This window comes from Borostomias antarcticus (genome assembly GCF_949987555.1).
Source record: "Borostomias antarcticus genome assembly, chromosome: 9".
Taxonomy (NCBI): Eukaryota; Metazoa; Chordata; class Actinopteri; order Stomiiformes; family Stomiidae; genus Borostomias; species Borostomias antarcticus.
The window spans coordinates 12,662,154-12,683,651 of NC_140242.1; the positions used below are offsets into that span (position 1 = coordinate 12,662,154).

The 21,498-nt window shown below is 47.5% G+C and overlaps 1 protein-coding gene across 1 annotated transcript in view; it reads left to right on the plus strand.

Moving 5' to 3' along the window:
* Positions 1 to 650: 650 nt before the first annotated feature.
* ntng1a (netrin g1a) overlaps positions 651 to 21,498 on the plus strand; it is a gene marked incomplete at both ends in the record, with an annotated part of 115,607 nt that continues 94,759 nt past the window's right edge. The window contains one exon of the mRNA XM_084442846.1: positions 651 to 839. Within this exon, the coding sequence (XP_084298972.1) occupies positions 651 to 839 (189 nt within the window). The remainder of the gene's footprint in view (positions 840 to 21,498) is intronic.

Below are 21,498 nucleotides of genomic sequence, written 5' to 3' on the forward strand. Positions count from 1 at the left end.
GACAGCCAGCGAACCTGAGAGGAAAGTGTGACTCCGCCCTCTCTGCCAGAGGGTTTCGCTCGCGTCCCCCCCTCTCTTCCTCCTCCACCTCTTCACCTCCGACCTCCAACCCCCCCCACCCCCGCGACCCCCGAACCTGCCGCCGCTGCTTCCCGACATCCGCTCGGGGGGGGAAGACGTCAGAGCGACCCGGAGACCGAAAACAGACGCCGCCCCTCCCCCCTCGCCGCCCCCCCCACCACCCCCGGTGCCCGCGGCCGCTCTGAGCTGCTAACAGGAAGCTGGCGCTCTGCCACCCCGCATTGGCGCCCCGCTCAGTAAAGAGTTGGATTATCTCATAAAGTCTCGGCGTCTGTGCTTTTTGGCGGAGAGTAAAAAGGACCACATCCGGAGAGAGGGAGGGAGGGATAGAGGAGGCGGAGCAAGCGCGCAAGGGGGAGGGGACAACACCTCGCCACCCGAAAAAAAAAACACACACAAAAAAAAGGCACGCAGCCGCCCAGTTCGTTGATTCTTTCGTTGGTTCGGAGCCCCCCCCCCCTGCGTCCAGCGGGGGAACAGGACGTGCGGTCGGTCAGTCGGTCGCAGCGATGCGTCTCCCCCTGGTGCTGACGCTGCAGGCGCTGTGGACCAGCGCGGGCCTGGCCGCCATGCAGCACTACCCAGCGGCCTGGGGTCACTACGACGTGTGCAAGTCGCAGGTGTACACGGACGAGGGCCTGACCTGGGACTACATGGCCTGCCAGCCTGAGGCGGCCGACATGACCAAGTACCTGAAGGTGACCCTCGACCCCCCCGACATCACGTGCGGCGACCCTCCCGAGACCTACTGCGCCCTGGTGAGTCCGGCTCCCGCTCTTCTCACACACGTGCTTATCTGTCACACCTATGAGTAGCGCTTTATGTTTGGGTGGGGGACAGTGGGGCCTTCCAGTGCCTACAGGCTATGGTTTGCCTGCTTAGTGCTGCGTTGTTGAACCATACTTAGTGTTGCTTCATATTGCGCACACACACATACGCTCATCCATATGACTCAACCAACGGGATCCTGATGGACTAAATTAAGAGGTCACATTTACATAATCAAATTAGAGACATGCAGGAGAGAGACCATGTGGACTGGCTCCAAGAAGCTGGAGAGTTGCCTTTAAAGGGTTGTGTAGGTGTTTAATTACATAAAAGAAAAAAAATGATTATAAAGTCCTCCTACTCATTTCTGATCTTCACTTTGAAAATCACAGCGTGATGCCATGGGTTCAGAAGAATGCGGACACTAAAATATGGTGATTTATTTTGGGTGTGCTGTGCGTGTGCCAGCCCATCAGAGGTTCCAGAAATGCACTTTTCAAAATTTCAAGAGCCAGATACGTACGTAACGAGAGGTCCTTAACAATTACTAACTGCTGGAGGAATAAAACTATCAGCAGAGAGAGAGAGAAAGAGAGCGAGAGGAAGGGAGAGAGAGAGAGAGGAAGAGAGAGAGGGAGAGAGGGAGAGAGGGGGGGGTGGGGTGGATCCAGAGGGATATGAAAAATATCCAGTGACTGAAGACCCTAATATCTTGCGTGCAAAAGGTTTGAAAAGTGAATTATTCAATATGTTTTGTAGCTAATGTGTTTTATTCATAGATGCATTATTCAGCCTGACGTCTCAGAGGCACTTTTGAAAACGCTGACTCCCATGATCAACTCCCAAGGTTGGCGTGAGACGCCCAGCTTCCATCTCTGGGAGGTCAACATCCAAATAAGGTCATTTTCACGCTCCCTCCGGGTATTGAGCACCCTGATTGATTCGCTTTGATCCCACCATGTAGTGCTGATTGGCTGTGGCTAGGAGGGAGCCAGTGCAGTTGTTCTGCAACTCGATAAATGAATGATTTCTGTATCCCGGTGATGGCAGTCACCAGTGCTTAATTTCATAGCCGGTGGTTCAATAATCTCATTCTATTTATGGACTCGGAGAGCAGGCGATGGGACAGATGAAACCGAGTTAATTATTATTAGCCTTGTCTTTTAACCGTCCAGCGATCTCTCATTGCATTAGCTGAACAATTTCTACGGCAAACAGCGAACCTGTCATCCTGTAATCGCTGTCACTTTTTGTATGACTTTGGGGCCATCATTAAACAAATGCCTGTCACTCATTAGCATGTCAAACCAGCAAGACTATCATAGGAATGACTATGGTTTCACTCCCCTCAGTGCCATTCTGGACAGCCGACTTAGAGTTACTTGGCAGTATCAGGACTCTGTAAATCAATGATTTTGCAATTAACATGGAAATGTCCGCTGCCTTGCTTCCAATACACTGTTTATGCCAATAGCAGTTTGCGTTATGAGTATGATCATTCCCTGCTCTGGCAATTAGCGTCAGCCCAGGCTATTGGAGAATTCAATCTCCAGTTAATTGATTTGTTCTCATGTTGTGGCGCAGGGTCCAAGGCCAAGGCTGGTTTCAGGCCTCGCATGCTTCCTGTGACTGCGTAGGTATCAGGCATCACTGGCTGCAGAGAAAGAGAGAGAGAGAGAGAGAGAGGGAGGGAGGGAGGGAGGGAGGGAGAGACGGACAGAGAGAGACAGACAGAGAGAGAGGGAGAGAAAGAGAGAGAGGGAGGGATAGCGAGAGAGCGAGAGAGGGAGAGATAGAGACTGACAGAGAGATAGGGAACGAGGGGGAGAAAGAGGGAGAGAGACAGAGAGAGGGAGAGATAGAGACTGAGAGAGAGATGGACAGAGAGAGAGGGATAGGGAGAGACTGACAGAGAGATAGAGAAAGAGGGGGAGAGAGATAGGGAGAGAGAGGGAGGGAGGGTGAGATAAAGACAGAGAGAGAGGGATAGGGAGAGAGACAGAGAGAGGGAAAGGGAGAGATAGAGAGAGAGAGTGAGAGAGATAGGGAGAGAGAGGGAGGGAGAGGGAGATAAAGACAGAGAGAGAGATAGGGATAGGGAGAGAGACAGAGAGAGGGAAAGGGAGAGATATAGAGAGAGAGGGAGAGAGGGAGGGAGAGGGAGATAAAGACAGAGAGAGAGATAGGGATAGGGAGAGAGACAGAGAGAGGGAAAGGGAGAGATATAGAGAGAGAGGGAGAGAGGGAGGGAGAGGGAGATAAAGACAGAGAGAGAGATAGGGATAGGGAGAGAGACAGAGAGAGGGAAAGGGAAAGATATAGAGAGAGAGGGAGAGAGGGAGGGAGAGGGAGATAAAGACAGAGAGAGAGATAGGGATAGGGAGAGAGACAGAGAGAGGGAAAGGGAGAGATAGAGAGAGAGAGGGAGAGAGGGAGGGAGATAAAGACAGAGAGAGAGAGAGAGAGGGATAGGGAGAGAGACAGAGAGAGAGGGAAAGGGAGAGATAGAGAAAGAGAGAGAGGGAGATAGAGAGTGGGAGAGAGGGATAGGAAGAGAGAGAGACAGAGAAAGAGAAAGGGATAGGGAGAGAGACAGAGAGAGACCAGATACAGGGGAAGTGGATCGGTCAGCTGCAGGGTGTGGTGTTCATAAGAGCGTGAGGATCTCAGGTTGCACTTCTCATCCACACACACACAGACACACACACACACACACACACACACACTACTCTGAGACGGCCTACTGTTCATTGCCCTTTGCCCTAGCAATAACTTGACCCCTGGTGACCCCCAGCTCCCTGTCCCTCTATGATATTACATTTCCCAGTCCCCTCTGGTGATAGGAGTCCTCTCAGAGTCAGAGGAAGTGCTTCCAGCGTGTGTTGGTTATCATGGACTGAGTAAACCAAAGCCCTTCTACCCTCGAATGTGATGGTGCTGAGACATGGATTCAAACTTGGCCACTTTATCACTACATTACATTACATTGCAGTCATTTAGCTGACACTTTTATCCAAAGCGACTTACAATAATTGCATTCAACGTAAGAAGTCAGTGTACTACTACTCATCAGAATTCACAAGTGCATCTGAAACAAGTGACTAAGAGCATGATTTAGTGCTGAAGGCAAAGGGAAGAACGCCCTCTACGCAGACAGCAGGTTGGAACGCTGCACCGGCAACTCTGGGAAAACACAGACGTTTCCCAAAAGGCTTAGCGTCTAGACTTTACTCAAGCGTCCGTGAAGGGGGTTTTCATGTCGACCCAATGAAAAGGGAGATGCCTGGCTGCCTGTGTATTTAGATATACAATCCTGACCTTTGTCTAAGCTGATCCTGATTACAGTGCCCTCAGACAGGCAGGAGGCGTTTTAACTCACAGTGCCGTCGAGCCCCCCCCCCCCCCCCCCCCCCAGAGGCTTCAGGTTGACATTTCCCTCCCAAACGAACGTGCTGACAGACACCACGCGGCACGTTTCATATTTAATCGTGCGGCTCGGTCGGCGCAGCAAGCGGCCGGGGAGTGTTGCGGGGCTCCGACGTTTTCCCGGACTAATGGTGACTTTACATTTAAATCACATAGTTTAGTTTGTGCTATTTTCACAAGGAGGGGGGGGAGGGGCGTTGGTTATTGGAAAATAAGGCACGAAGCGAGGTTTTGAAAGTGCTGACGTCCTCATACAAAGTTAGCCTCTGGTAAATATTAGCATTCGAACAGCACTGAACGGCAACTAATGACTGTTGAACATCAGGAGGGTGTTCAGTCGACTTTATCCATCAATGTGGTTTTCTTTAGTCCTTGTCAGGGTGAACTCAATCGAGGCGTATTGAAGCGCTTGACAGAAGCGCAAGTTCAGTATCAGCACCTGAAAAAGCAAACGTATTTGTTGACTTTCCCTAGGTAGAAGAGTAAAGGAATGTTTGTCTGATTCATGATCACTATCTTAGAAAGACAACGTTTGTTGTATGACAACACCTACAGTACATACTTTCTGCACATAAATGAAGTCTCCAGCGCAACTTCAGGCGAGGCACGGACGTCAACGCCGGGCTAGTCGGCAGCGGCTTAATCAGACACACCCCGTAATGACGCAACTTACCAGCTGACTGTCAGCTGTCTTAGCATTGGTCCAACATGTTAGAGTACATGTATTTAAGCTGTCAAAACATGTTATTGTTCGCTCATGCCATTACTGCTGTGATCGCTTGCTATCTGCGTGCTCACCCCACCTCCTCCCCTGCTCCACCTGTGTTCTGTCGATGTCGTCTCTGTCGTCATCGTTGCTCTCTGTTCCGGGGGTATTTACTGCATTCTTCTGGTATTCTACTATGCGTCGGCTGGTGGAAGCCGGGGAACTTGACTTGCTTAGTCTCTGTGGCTCTCCATGGTGATCGTGGGCCGAAACATCTCCGAAGGGCCATCCTAGCAGTCCCTCCGGTCACTATGGAGACAAAGGCTTTAGGTTGTACTCCTTCGGAACTCCACGAAGCGCTGGCCCGTGGAGGCTAGGGACTATACTGTACAGCAGTCCCCCTGTGGCTCTCTTTGACGGTCTTAGTGGGCTGAGTTACCTCCGAGCGACTATCCGATCGCGGCCCACTCTGATCGTCATAGAGGCAGGGGGCTAAATCGATGCCGTTCCCTCTTCCGGCACTCTGGGCCAAGCTGGCCCAGAGGGGGTGAACATCTAAATTATCGCCCCCCTCCCTACTATCGTGCTTTCCACTACGCAGTGGGAAGGCAGGGCCCCCCCCCGAACAGAGCACACAACAGAGCATGCAAAATAAATGGGTCAATTTTGACTAAAGTGATCTCGACTGAATTAATTTAGCTGATTAGCCCACTAGTGGCGTTTGAATCCTGACTGAATCTGCACCAAAGGCCAATCGTTTTCCCTCTTTAGATTGCTTTCTCCCAACAGGCCCAAATGCAAAGAAACGCTTGTGCAGTATCTGATCTTGACACAAACAAATCATGGAGGGAATTATCCTCCTTAAAAGTCAAGCGTTTCCAGCAGCAGAGCCGAAGTGCTGAGCCCCGGCAGCGCAGGAGAGGCACACACACGTCAGGCAGGGATCCTCTTCATATTTCCCAGGCGAACGCTGGCCATAAAGTTTGCATGAGCGCAGAGTGCCGGCGTGGGATTTTTATATGGTTTCATTATTTCTCTGAGTCTCTCCTGGTCCCCACCCCCTCCCTCTGACCCCCCCCCCACCCCCCAGGGCGGGGGGGCGACAGAGAAACCCATTAACCGGGGTGATGGTGGGATATTCCACACTTCCTGTTTTAATGGCGTGTCGCCCGCCTGGCCGTCCCCGTGGCCGGCTGGCTAGGAAAGGAAAGTGTGGGCCGTCTACCCACTTGGCTACGGCCGGTTTAGGACACGACCGCTATCCCCGTGTAACTCTCCTCCCACGCTCTCCTCCCACGCTCTCCTCCCACCACGCTCTCCTCCCACGCTCTCCTCCCACGCTCTCCTCCCACCACACTCACCTCCCACGCTCTCCTCCCACCACACTCTCCTCCCACGCTCTCCTCCCACGCTCTCCTCCCACGCTCTCCTCCCACCACACTCTCCTCCCACGCTCTCCTCCCACGCTCTCCTCCCACGCTCTCCTCCCACGCTCTCCTCCCACCACACTCTCCTCCCACGCTCTCCTCCCACCACACTCTCCTCCCACGCTCTCCTCCCACCACACTCTCCTCCCATGACTCTCCTCCCACCACGCTCTCCTCCCATGACTCTCCTCCCACGCTCTCCTCCCACCACGCTCTCCTCCCATGACTCTCCTCCCACCACACTCTCCTCCCACGCTCTCCTCCCACCACGCTCTCCTCCCATGACTCTCCTCCCACCACGCTCTCCTCCCATGACTCTCCTCCCACCACACTCTCCTCCCACGCTCTCCTCCCACCACACTCTCCTCCCACGCTCTCCTCCCACGCTCTCCTCCCACCACACTCTCCTCCCACGCTCTCCTCCCACGCTCTCCTCCCACCACACTCTCCTCCCACGCTCTCCTCCCACCACACTCTCCTCCCACGCTCTCCTCCCACGCTCTCCTCCCACCACACTCTCCTCCCACGCTCTCCTCCCACCACACTCTCCTCCCACGCTCTCCTCCCACGCTCTCCTCCCACGCTCTCCTCCCACCACACTCTCCTCCCATGACTCCTCCCACGCTCTCCTCCCACCACGCTCTCCTCCCACGCTCTCCTCCCACCACACTCTCCTCCCACGCTCTCCTCCCACCACACTCTCCTCCCACGCTCTCCTCCCACCACACTCTCCTCCCACGCTCTCCTCCCACGCTCTCCTCCCACCACACTCTCCTCCCACGCTCTCCTCCCACGCTCTCCTCCCACCACACTCTCCTCCCACGCTCTCCTCCCACCACACTCTCCTCCCACGCTCTCCTCCCACCACACTCTCCTCCCACGCTCTCCTCCCACCACACTCTCCTCCCACGCTCTCCTCCCACGCTCTCCTCCCACCACACTCTCCTCCCACGCTCTCCTCCCACCACACTCTCCTCCCACGCTCTCCTCCCACCACACTCTCCTCCCACGCTCTCCTCCCACCACACTCTGCTCCCATGACTCTCCTCCCACCACGCTCTCCTCCCATGACTCTCCTCCCACGCTCTCCTCCCACCACACTCTCCTCCCATGACTCTCCTCCCACGCTCTCCTCCCACCACACTCTCCTCCCATGACTCTCCTCCCACCACACTCTCCTCCCACGCTCTCCTCCCACCACACTCTCCTCCCACGCTCTCCTCCCACCACACTCTCCTCCCACGCTCTCCTCCCACCACACTCTCCTCCCACGCTCTCCTCCCACGCTCTCCTCCCACGCTCTCCTCCCACCACGCTCTCCTCCCACGCTCTCCTCCCATGACTCTCCTCCCACCACACTCTCCCACCACACTCTCCTCCCACGCTCTCCTCCCACCACACTCTCCTCCCACGCTCTCCTCCCACGCTCTCCTCCCACCACACTCTCCTCCCACGCTCTCCTCCCACCACACTCTCCTCCCACGCTCTCCTCCCACCACACTCTCCTCCCACGCTCTCCTCCCACGCTCTCCTCCCACCACACTCTCCTCCCACGCTCTCCTCCCACCACACTCTCCTCCCACGCTCTCCTCCCACGCTCTCCTCCCACGCTCTCCTCCCACCACACTCTCCTCCCACGCTCTCCTCCCACGCTCTCCTCCCACCACACTCTCCTCCCATGACTCTCCTCCCACGCTCTCCTCCCACCACGCTCCCCTGCCATGACTCTCCTCCCACCACACTCTCCTCCCACGCTCTCCTCCCACGCTCTCCTCCCACCACACTCTCCTCCCACGCTCTCCTCCCACCACACTCTCCTCCCATGACTCTCCTCCCACGCTCTCCTCCCACGCTCTCCTCCCATGACTCTCCTCCCACGACTCTCTCCTCCCACACTCTCCTCCCACGACTCTCTCCTCCCACCACGCTCTCCTCCCATGACTCTCCTCCCATGCTCTCCTCCCACGACTCTCTCCTCCCACCACGCTCTCCTCCCATGACTCTCCTCCCACGCCTCTCTCCTCCCACCACGCTCTCCTCCCATGACTCTCCTCCCACGCCTCTCTCCTCCCACCACGCTCTCCTCCCATGACTCTCCTCCCACGCTCTCCTCCCACAACTCTCTCCTCCCACCACGCTCTCCTCCCATGACTCTCCTCCCACGACTCTCTCCTCCCACCACGCTCTCCTCCCACAACGAATTTCCCATTATCTTCCCTGTGTCTGTGTTCTTGACATGATGTCGTTTGAACAGGAGAGATACTGAGATACCATTAAAAAAGTGTCTATGTTTGTATGTACAGTCTGTGACTGATAAGGAGTGAATTTCATTCTTGGAACAAGACAGAGACCGCAACGTCCCTTTTTTTCAGCGATTACATTCACTTCCTCAAAATAACAATTCCATGATTTCCAATGGATTTTCCAATGGTTTCATAATTAGTGTAAGAAGTAGAGTAGCCTAGCTGTCAGGGCCTTGCTATTGATGGCCCGTCAGTAAAATCACATTTTAATTAACGTGACTCAGCATGCGTTCAAGAATCAAGAATACCAGACCCGTGCATCATACGAGCTAAGCACTCGGATCTTGATTTCTATGACACAGGGATATTTTGAACATGCGGTATTCCGCTTCACTAAGGCTTTTTTGTCCTCCCATAATGCACAGCGAGCGGGTAATAGCGCTTTTGTTGCGTTTCACAGCTCATCACACTCTGAAAATCATGGTCTGATCCCCCCTCTGTGTGTACGCTGCTAAGAATAGCTGGGATACAGTAGGAGAGCATATGAAGCACAGCTCTGGGATCCATTGACTTTTAATTGCTGTAAGAGAGGAGGGGGTGAATAAACTGTGTTTGTGTGTGTGTGTGTGTTTGTGTGTGTTTAAAGGGGGAGGGGGGGTGTAAAAGATTCATGAGTGTGTGTGTTTTCCCGATGTCAAAACAACCTCATTTGCAGAAAGAGAGGCAGAGAAAAACAGCCGTGGTCACTTTGGCCAAGTGAAGGAAGGATCCTATTGATAAACTAATTGATCGCTTTAAATGGCCAATGGACTGCAACTTGCAACACTTGCTTGACCATGGCAATTTCGAGCAAGGCGAGAGAAAAAACGAGGGGAACTTAGCAAATGAACGAGATAGGGGTTCTATTTCTCTCTTTGAGGGGCTAGTTGGGGTAAAATGAATGGATCTCCATTCTCAAAGACTGAGAGGAGACCAGAGAAAGAAGTTGTTTTTACAGGGCAGACGAAGGCTTTCTTTTCTCCCTGAGGATGTTTCCTCCTCTCTTGGCCGGCGGTGAGTTCGTCTCCTCTCCCAGCAGAGACTTCCTGCCTGGACCTGCCGGTCTTCAGACAGGCCCCCAGATTAGCATGATTGACGTTTCAAAATACACAATGATCTGTTGTGCCTAGACCATGCTGAGCAGAGGGCCAATTCCAAATCAATAGCAATGCTATCAGAACTGGAAATCAAATGCCGAGGAGTCCCCTGGATGTCCAATGCGCAGATGACATTTTCTTGCTGAATTTGATCAATTCATGATGAGTTTTCGCCTCTATTGACAAAGCCTATTCTCAGATTAGAGACGTGCCAGGGTGTTTTTGTGAGAGAAGGCCAGGGAGGTTTTGTGCTTGGAATGACAGAGAAAGAGCTTACACAAGTCGCGTGCTTTCCACGGTCGGGATGAAGGTCAGTTAAGACCCTGAGAACTGCGCGGCCTGTGGAGCTGGAATGCTGTACCCCGTGGGTTTATAAGGGGACTATAAGCGGCTGGCATTTCTGTGAATGCTGTTTTGCACATATGGTAAATGTGCTGGTATTAAAAAAAAAAAACAGAAGCTGCTCCGTAAGCGAGCATCTGTTCTGCCGGGGATATCGGTCAGTGAAGAGAAAGACAAAGAAGATGTGCTTGCTTAATTAAAGCCCAAACCCGCCCCACACACAAAAACACATAAATCTGCAGTTATCGCTCACTGGAGATGCCGTATCAAGCAATTTAGGAGGGACCCAAGAGTCTGGACTTAATGACTAGTCTCCCTGATTAGGCAGTGAAGACAGTTGCAGTTTCTTTCTCTGGGAAAAAAGGGACAAAAAAGCAGAATCCGACTGCAGGAGAGAGATGTGGCTACCCAGGCACTGCTGTACTGCAGGTGGATATTGAGATGGTTAGCGTTTTACTACCCGACTAACGACAGGAGACTAATCAGTAAATTGAGTCTGGACTTGCAGCGTCTGCAGGTCTGTGGCCTGTGGCCGGCGGAGATCCAGGGCCTCGCCTTGGCCTTCGACAGGGTCTGTCTGTCCTAATTAGCACTATTTTACTACTACTTATGGCTTTTTAATTAATGAATTTTTTTATTTCATTTTTTGTGGCACATTATCTGTGGCTGGAAGGAAGACATCAGGATACGTGTCACTACACAAGGATGAGCCATTAGTCCATTGGTTCAGTGTAACAACATTGTGAATCTTATCCGTATTGCTGTCAGTGAATGGAACCAGCACTTCAGAGACTTGGCACCAAGTGTATTACTTGTTTCTTTGCTCTGCACATCAGAGGTTTGAAAATGAAAAGATTTAGCAGTATGCGCTAGGCGTTAGACGTCACTCTGGGAGCCCCCTGCACATTGTTCCTGCTTTGAAGGCTGTCTTTTAATGGCACATAACGCTTCAGACTGTGGCCAAGCGCAGTCGTTTGACTAAGCCAAGACACACCGTGGTACTATTGTGGATGTTGTCTTTTGATGTGTGTCTGCTCCTTCCTTTTCAACAGGATTCCCAATTTCAAGGGTTTCTCTCCGGTTGTAAAATGGGCCATCCCACTCACTGCTGCTGTCAGTACTGTATTTTACAGAGTGAATAAAACATGGGTTTTGATTTTGAGAACTGGCAGAACTGCCGGTCCTCGACTTCTAGATGTTCTTGATGACCACTGCTGTTTCTGACGAGATGCTTGGCAAGCACTCACCATGTTAAATCTCTAAAATGTTGACTGCATGCTGTGTTTTAAACCATGTCGTTTGTGGATATGGGTTTGATCACTGGTCATTGTAACCCATCTCTCTCTTTGGCTGAGGTTTCTGACATAATTGTTTGGAATCTCACCATGAGGTGAGTTGAGTTGTTGTGTCCCATAGAGGCAGAAAGGCAGAATCATTCAGGAGCTCTTAACCGCCCTATCCACAGCATGTATCAAAAGGCAACTAGCGTAAAACCTCCTCTGCTGAGACAGCCACTAATTCTGTGCTCGATTTCGAATGGGCTTGGTAACGGCAAGGCAATTTGTTTTATTCCCTGTTGAATAAATTACGGCTCACTAATAATCTTAATTAGTTCTCCTAATGTTTTTTTTTTCTCCACAAAAGTTCCCTGTGGTGTGCAACTGAAGGGGGAATTTGAAATGCATGCATTTAAAATGGTTGTGGGCTCCAGTTCCCCTTTATTCCAGCTTCTCTGTGGTGATGTGACTTCAGAGGCAGGCCTCATCGAAAAAGGGGCATGGGATGTTTCTGTTTAGGTGCAGTAGGAACAACAATCCTGTCAAAAAGAGACATTTCAATGCAAATGAACCCAGTGTTTTCTATGTGGTAATCCAATGTATAAATTTGTTTTACTTTAAGCTCTGGAGTTATAACCCAAGGTCACCCTGTTCAAATAAGATAAGATCAAGTATAACTAGTAATTACATTAAAATACTGTCATTTTAACATTCCTCAGTGATTATTCTGTTTTTTTCACACCGAGACTGGAGTGTTAAAGCTATGCTGTGTTTAAGTCCTGATTCATGGTGTTGATGGCAGCTCGTTTGAGCTCTTCATGGGGCTGCTTTCATTGAACGGATCATGAAAGTGAGAGTGTAAGTATGTAAGAGTGTGTGTGTGTGTGTGTGTGTGTGTGTGTGTGTGTGTGTGTGTGTGTGTGTGTGTGTGTGAGAGAGAGAGAGTGTGTGTGCTCGCCGAAGTGCCATGTGGCACAGCACGCTGGTGGCGGCTTTGCTATCTGTCAGGCGATAAGAGAACAGGCCGTGAGCCTGTCGCTGCTCTGACCACACAAAGACGCTGGGACGCGGAAGTGCCAAATCCAGCTGGAACATTTTCCAGTGATTCATGGTTTAAATCAGGGTGATGCTGCGGGACCAGGAGGGCTTTTTACAGTTAACAAAGCACACCCTGTTGCTAAAGCTGTTGGATATACTGTATGGTAGAAGGCTTTTTTGGCTGAACGCTTTTTGAATGTGATAATTACATAGGGATGACGCATTTCCAGTGTTAGCAGCGTACCCTGCTGGATTTGATGACGGGGGCACACCTGAGCACTGCAGTATAATTGGAGCATGGCAGAGAATGGAATGGGGGGGCGGCTGTAATCTATGTGTGGTCATCAATCTGCCGTTGTCATTAAGCACATATTGGTTGAGTTTGGACCCAGATGAGATGAGGCTGGCTACTGAAACAGCGTGTCAGACCGGTGTGCTGACTGGACACGTGCCTGGAGGGAAGCTTTCAGGCCGTTGGAACGTTGGCAGCATCCAGGCAGTAAGCAGGTTCTTAATGAGAGAGCACTGCCTGCTGGGAAGTGTAGGCAGAGCGCAGCATATGGCAAACTCACTGTGTCAGTACAGACAGATCGTTAACATAGTATCTTATAACTTTGTTACTGGCAGCACTGCAGCTTCTGGGATTCAGTGTTGCCCAAGTGAAGGCTTCCCATCAGAAGAAGGCGTTGTTAAAGTTAAGTCAAGATGGCTGCTGTGGTGTGAGGGTGTGTAACTAGCTCCAGTCTGCTGGCTCAAACAATTGCTCATTATGGTCCTATTTTAAGATAAATGTGCTACTTTATCTTCTAAAACCAACCAAACGTTACCTGTAGTATTTAATAGTAATTTAAAGCTGTAGCAATTTTGTGTCCAGCTTTTTTTGGACAAAACTTTTCTCCCCATTGTGTGAGGGAAAGGAATCAGGCCTCACCATGGATTCAGATTCAATCTCACTCAAAACTATCTGGGATGGTATGCAACAAATGAAGCTTGAGATGATCTTGCATTTGGATTCCAGATTGGAAACTATTAATGTCACCCTAATAAAAATAGAGGGCTCGCTCTGGCACCAATGAGAACGACATACGGGACTTGCTCCAACGTGTTAAAATTCGTGAGAAGGATCATTTCTACCTGAAGGAGCGGGCAGAAGACGCTGAGAATCGAAGCCGTGCATCTAATCTTCGTTTCATCTCTGTTCCTGAGAAAGCCGAGGGTGGAGATATCCTCGGTTTCATGAACAGACTGATCCTGCAGCTTCTTGGTGAGGTGAACTTCCCTACTCCTCCACTCATCGAGCGCTGTCATTGTTCTCCATCCTTCCTCAAGCTAACCCCCAGAGCCAGACCAAGACCGATCCTGGTCACATTTCTCCATTTCCAGGACAAGTTAAAGATCCTGAGGCTCGCCAGAGAAAAGAAGGAGCTTGTGTACGGGGGTACACGGGTTCATATCTTCCCTGATTTCAGCGGTGAGCTGGTTCAGAAACGCCGGCAGTTTTACCCCCTAAGAAGAGGCCACGTGACCAGGACTTGTCCTACTCCATGATGTTTCCTTGCACGCTAAGAGTGGTCCATGGTGGTAAGACTAAACATTTTAGTTCCCCTGGAGAGGTTGAGGCGTTTCTTAATGAGTTCTCCGCTGAATCTCCGTGACAACGCTATGTTAGTCGACACTGTTCACCGATGAACTGCTCTCTTGTGCTCCCCTATTATCTTTATTTGTAGCCTACTTGTTGGACTTTTGAAATATCAACTACTTTGTTGTGTTGGCATTTTGACGATAGTACTTATGTCTGTTTTTGTGGTGAGCTGTTGTTGTTTGTGGGCTGGTAGGTTGCCTGCAACCTGTGTTTGGCTTCCGTAACTAGGCTGTGGCATGTCTTCTGTTTGCCGTTAACTGCTTGTCGTAAATGGTGTCGTAAATACAACTCTAGGAGCTGCAGCCATCATCAAATTTAATGTTACCCGATTAATGTATAAAAATGAGAATTAACTAAAATTGATGTGTAATTTCTGACTTATTTCAGTCTGTTGTCTCAGTTAATCAAAATGAAGTGATGAATGAAATTAATGACATGGGTGATAAGGTAAACAACGAGCCACTCAAGTTTATTTATTACCCATCATTGTTATTAAAATGCATATTATTAATGCTATGTTATGATGTATTTCTTTCCTAGTTGTTTTGGACCCTAGTTTGATCTATGTGTATGTTTATATTATATATGTTTATATGTATGCATGTCTTATTATTATATTTTATTCTTATTTAAGGGCCATGTAGACTGAGCTGCTAGTTTTTGTTGCTGTCTTGCCTTCTTCATGACGCAGTTTGATTTTCTTTTTGTACTCTTTATGTATTGTCTGTGTGTGTGTGTGTGTGTGTGTGTGTTTGTGATGTCTGTTCCTGTCCTGTTTGTTGTGCTCGCTCCTCGCCCCCTCCTCCTCTTAATTTCCCAGTTGTCAGTTTCTTGACCACCTGTTCCTGTCCTTTCTATAGGCTTGAGTTAACTAAAGGGTTAAAAGTTATTCATATCAACATTAGGAGCCTTGTTCCAAAAATTGATCTTCTTAGAGGATGGGTCACTCACTATGAACCCAATATTAGCACATTATCTGAAACATGGCTACATAACAAAATCACTAATGATGAGGTAAAAATTGATAATTATACTCTGTATAGATCTGATAGGGCCTCTAGAGGAGGTGGGGTGGCCACCTATGTCTCTGATAAACTCCTAATGTGGACCCAGTCAATTTTGAATGTATTTTTTATTAATATAGTTCTTCATGATAATAAGCATCTAACTATTTGGAATATCTATAGACCACCCTCTGCTCCATCTGACTCTGTAAATTATATACGAGCCACCATTAATTCTTTAGAGAGGCATAATGAAATTATCATCTTGGGTGACTTCAATAGGAACTGGCTCGACAGATCCTCTTCTAGTGAGATACATTTATTTAGTAGCGTAAACCTTACTCAGTTAATTAGAGCCTACTAGAGTTGATTACCGATCGCCATATTTGTTGGATTGGATTATGGTCACCAACCCTGAAAGAATAACTGCATCTGGTGTTATGTCAGATTGTTTTAGTGATCATTCCGTTATATTTTGTGTTTGGAAAATTTGAATTCCAAGTTCTCCTCCAAAATTTATTAGATTGAGACAATGTAAAAATATGAATGTTATTTGTTTTATTCATGACATCATTACTATTAACTGGGATAGATTTCAGTTAATTCCCTTTGCTGACGATGCATGGAACTTTTTTTACTCTGAAGTCACCAATATTATTGATAAGCATGCCCCTCTGAAGTCAATTAGAGTTAGAGGCCGGCATTTACCTTGGATCAGCTCTGATCTCTTTTTAAGCAAAGGGACAAAGCCTGGGCCAAATACCGCCTTTCTAAAGATCCTGCTGATTGGGAAACTTACAGATGTTTAAGAAATGTATGCAAGACCAAAACAAGGAATGCCAAATCCAATTATTATAAAGATAGCCTTTCCCATGATTTCAATAACCCCAGACAGTTCTGGAATCAGTTGAACTGTGTTCTTAATAAATCTAACAAAGGCCTTATAAACCAGATACAACTTAATCATGAAATTGTTTCTGATCCTTTACGTATTTCCTGTGCATTTAATCAGCATTTCACCTCTATCTGTCGTTCCCATGATGCTGATTCTTATGGTATGACTGACCGGTAGTAGTTCTTCTTTTTCGTTTCGAAAAATCTCACCTGTGGATAATTGCAATGTGATCTGTGAGTCTATATCTAGTAGTGCTGGTCCAGACGGTTTGGAAGCTAAATTTGTGAAACTTGCAGCTCATATGCTAATGTACCCTCTTGACGACTTATTTAATTTGTCTCTGTCCACCTCTACAATTCCCGCAATATGGAAATGTGCCCGAGTTACCCCCCTTTTCAAAAGTGGAAACCCTTCTGATATGAGCAACTATTGACCAATTTCTATTATTTGCTTTATTGCTACGATTTTTGAGAAATTGATCTTTAATCAATTATCAGATTATGTTAATTTATTTAATATTCTTTCACCATCCCAATCTGGATTTAGACCTAATTTTTCTACTACTTCTGCTCTGTTAAAATTCACTAACGATGTGTTTTCATCCATTGATAAAGGCCAGCTTACTGGTGCCATTTTTATTGATTTATCTAAAGCGTTTGATATGGTTGATCACTACCTCCTCCTTGACAAGCTTTATTCTATTGGTCTCTCTCAAAGTGCTCTTTTTTGGTTTAATGCATATCCTCACAATCGTCGTCAGTGTGTCTCAATACAGGGTTCTCAGTCTGATTATTTCATTGTTGATAGGGGTGTTCCTCAAGGTTCCACTCTTGGACCACTTCTTTTTTAAATTTTTATTAACGACCTACCACTAACATTAACATTACCACAACAGTAATGGCAGAGCGGACGCAGAGCAGAGAACGCAGAAGCAGCAAGCGCGCAGATACGAGCGATCAGCAGTAATGGCAGAGCGGACGCAGAGCAGAGAACGCGGAAGCAGCGAGCGCGCAAATACGAGCGATCAGCAGTAATGGCAAGAGCGAGCAATTACGTGTTTTGACAGCTTAAATACATGTGCTCTAGCGAGCTGAACCAATGCTATGACAGCTGACAGTCAGCTGGTGGGTTGCGTCATACGGGGTGTGACTGATTAGCCTCTGCCGATTAGCCCGGCGTTGACATCCGTGCCTCGCCTGAAGTACGTCGGAGACTTCATTTATAATGACAGTTCACCCCTAGAAAAAGTTGAGTCTTTTAAATATCTAGGTCTTTGGATTGGTCCTGAACTCTCCTTCAAAAGTCATATTGATTCTATTACAAAAAAAGTAGGCTATATAGTTGCCTTGGTTTTTTGTATCGTTCTATTTCTTGTTTTACCTACATGATTAGAAAAATATTAATTTCTCAACTTATTTTACCTATTATTGATTATGTTGATATAGTTTATCAAAACACCTTCGATATTCATTTAATGCCCCTTAATGTTTTATTTAATTCCTTAGTTCGATTTGTTCTTCGATGTCCCTATAGCCTTCAGCACTAGATTATGCTCTTAGTCACTTGTTTTAGAAGGAAGATGCACTTGTGAGTTCTGGCAAGTAGTAGTACATTGGCTCTTCCTACGTTAAATGCAACTATTGTTAGTCGCTTCGGATAAAAGCGTCTGCTAAATGACTAATGTAATGTATAGAACGCACCACTGTCACATGTATGAGTTACTTGATTGGTTGCCACTTAAAGCCCGAAGCCAACTGCACTCGTTTCAATTTATTTTCAAATGTTTCCATTATTATTTTCCGTCATACTTGAAACAGTACCTGACTCCATGTCGATCATCATATTCCCTTAGGCGGTTGCAAGATCCATGTTTCAATGTCCCAAGAATCTCTAAAGAAGTAGGTCGCAGGTCATTCTCATATAGAGCCCCCTCTGATTGGAACAGCCTTCCTTCTTCTCTTAGGTCCATTACTTCCTTCCGTTGCTTTAGGTCATCTTTACTTTCTCATCTTAAAACAACCTGCTCTTGTTTCTGATTTATTTATTTATCTATTTTATTGTATTTTATTTTTCTTTCTTTTTTAATAATTTTTCTTTATGGTGTTTACATTTTGATTAGCTTTTATTATTATCATTGCCAAATGCCAATATTTTTGGGTTATTTACGTCTTGGTTCTTAGTGTAATATCTGTAGTTGTGGGATGTGGGGGGTGGTCTGTTGTTGCCGTCCGGACCATGTTGGCTCACTCTTTGCTCTATGGGCTGGCATGGACCTCAGTGGTGTGAATGGGACATCAGGCTATGTGGATGGGTGGGAGTGGGTGAACTTTGTGTGTATTGGTGTGTATTTATGTGTTACTGTCTGTCTTGTTTAGTGTGTGATATTTTGTTTTATTTTTGTATGTATTTTGTATTTGTGTTTTGGACCCCCTCGAAAATAAGATGATGCATCTCAAGGGGCTATCCTCAATATCTTCAATTCAATTAAACAGCCGCAGAGAGGGCGCTTTGATACAGGGGTCAACAGATCTAAAGTAGTGACTTGAGACACACTTCACTGTACCCCCCCCCCCCCCCCCCCCCACACACACACATCCATCCACCCTTAAGCTTGCATGGTGAACTCCAACTTCGTCTTCACATCCATCACTTTGTTTTTGGCAGACATATCGGCCTTTCTGACAGTCTGAATCAGTCAGAGGTCAGCTAAAACATTGACAGCCACTGCTTCACTGACTGACTCGACAGCCATTTTGTCCCAGCCCGGTTTTCAGCCTTGTCATTTGTCTGAATGAATGATTAGCATTCCGCTCCTTGCTGATGACTCGCCGCCGAAGATGTTTATGCACAATATGGCACATTTTCATTCAACGTATGGATCATTTATTTGAGTTACTTGCTGAGAGAATCATGTAAATTGCAGGTAATGAGTCTCATCCCTGGAGAGTTCCATAATTGCGTGTTGTCAACGTGCCAGTCATACGGTACACTTCAGACGAAGCGGGGCTAAGAACGAGGCCAGACATTCAGGAAACAACGTGTTTATCTCTGTTCTCTGTTCTGTGTTCATTCAATTTGATTGGCTCTTAAAAAAAGTCTGCCTTGACCTTTTGACCTAGAATGACAACATATAGATATATACTGTAGACAGACAGACAGACAGATAGACAGACAGATAGATAGATAGATAGACTATATACATCCATATGTACAGTAACTGTGCAGTATAGAACAGAATATATATATATATATATATATATATATGTGACCGCCGCTGGTAATTTGGTCCTCAATTAGGCATTTTCATTTTTCAGTTTTTTACAGATTATGAAAGTGCAGATTGTAAGCTTTCAAATGAGGTCTCATACATTGAATTCTGAACATATTTGAAGAAGATATGCTTATTTGAATGCTAGTACTGCCAAATCAACTTAGCTGAGAAATCTCCCTCCAAAGTTCTCCAACATTTCCACACCTCTGACTGCCAGGTAATGGGCGTGAACAATAGCCTGGTAACCGCACCCCCAGCCACTCCCCCACTGGACGATCTGTCATTATCTGTCAGAGTGGCTGTCAACTTGGGGTATTACCTGAGAGTGGCTGCCAAGTGAGGTGCTCTCTCACTATTGACCCCACACTCTGAGTCAGTATTAATCTTGTGTTGTGAATGCAGTTAAGAACAATATAAGATGAAGTTCAAATTTAACGTTCTTTATTGTCACATACATAATATAAAGTACAAGCATAAGTATTAAGTGTACAAAAAAAGGCAACTGTCTAAGTGTTAAAGTGTACAGTCAGTTGTCTGTTTTATAGACAAGGTGCATAGTGTTCATTGTGATCAAGTGTACAACAAAGTAATAACAGTCCCCAGCTCAATACTCAAGGTAATAACAACAGTACTCAGCTCAGTATTCAATATTCTAACAATGCAGTCTGTGCAAGTGTGGGCAAGTCTGTGCAAGAGAACAAGCAACGCTTCAGTATACAAACAGGAAAACAGGAAAGGCTGTGGCCTTTCTCCTGCAGTGCTGTCCGTCCTGATGATCTGCAGTGAATCTACCAGCGGACAGTCTTGTTCTGAGCTGCTGTGGAGTTTGGCGGGGGACATGTGACGTCTCGTCCCTCATCAGAACAGAACTCTCTGATCTTGTCAAAGAGATACGTCTGTCTGGCCATGTCCAGTCCGGGTGGGGCTTGCACAAGAAGACCTTCTCTCGGGGGCCGGTGCATCACGGTGTTCTCTGGCCACAACCATGCCAGGTCTCTCAGTATCAAAACTGCAATAGAATAGAAGGAAGAAAGTACATTAAACTATTGCCCACAGTACTGGCACTCCATATAGATAAAATAGTACCAGAATGTGTGGATTAAATAGACTACATAATGCATGATAGGATGAACGTATTCTCACCTGTTGTGCAAAATCAAAGCTGTAGTGTATAGTGATCTTCTTGCTGGCTGGTATGGAGGGGCCCAGGGAGAGCTGCAAATCCTCACCTTTTTGCTCATCCTGTAACCAAAACAAAAAACAAAGGTGTCAGACTACCATAGCTCTCATGCTCTCTCATTCTGTTTCTCTCTATAATATAGCTACCTAGCTCAATATTAGCTCCCACGCTGGCTAGTTTAGGAACAAAGGGCTAGCTCAGCTAACTAGCATGTTAGCTAACGTTAGCTAGCTAGCCTTTGTTAGTTTGTTATGCTAGCTAGACTTAGTCACTTGTTTAGAAAGGAGCTTCTGCTAAACGACTAACGTTAATGTAATGTAAACAGCACAGATAGTATAAAGATCAGCTTACCCCAAAGCAAAGCAGAATGCTTGGCGGTGGTGTGAATCTGGTACGTCGTTCGCGTTGTAGCAGCATGCTTTGCTGATACAGTCATCTCTGTATCACAGGTCATCAAGAATAAACTCCGTGTACGAACGAGTCCTGCTCTGCTGGAGTTTTAGCTGCTCTTAAAACTATTTCCATGTCCTGGATGCCATCCCCGTCTTCTCTTTAGCAAAAGCTGTAGCATCCATGGTTAACTTGGGACTGAATGCCGGCGTGTTGTTTGGGAAAGGTGGGGGCGGAGAACCCGGAAGCAATAGCCGGAAGCAATAGCCAATGAAACCAGATCATGCTAATCGATCTCCCGCCCCCAAACCCGGCTCGAAATCAGCTAAAAACGAGCTTAGTTTGCAGACTAATTAAACGTATTTCGTGAACCTAAAACTGTTGTCTGTTATAGTAAGTAGGTACTTCACAACTTCAACTTTGGTAATACACAAAAAAACAAAAAACGAAAAAAAACGTTTTTTTATGTATTTTGCCCCCTAGCGCATTTCGGGGTTTGCCGAGTTGCGGACCAAATCACCAGCCGCTGTCACATATATATATATATTAGGGTGGTCCTTAAAATTTAAAGTCGGAAAAATCATCGGACAGCAGCTGCCTTAGTGCAGGGGATAGCGGTCATCAACGACCACGCGGAGCGAGGAGTTGCCCTCATACAGGAGTACAACCGAA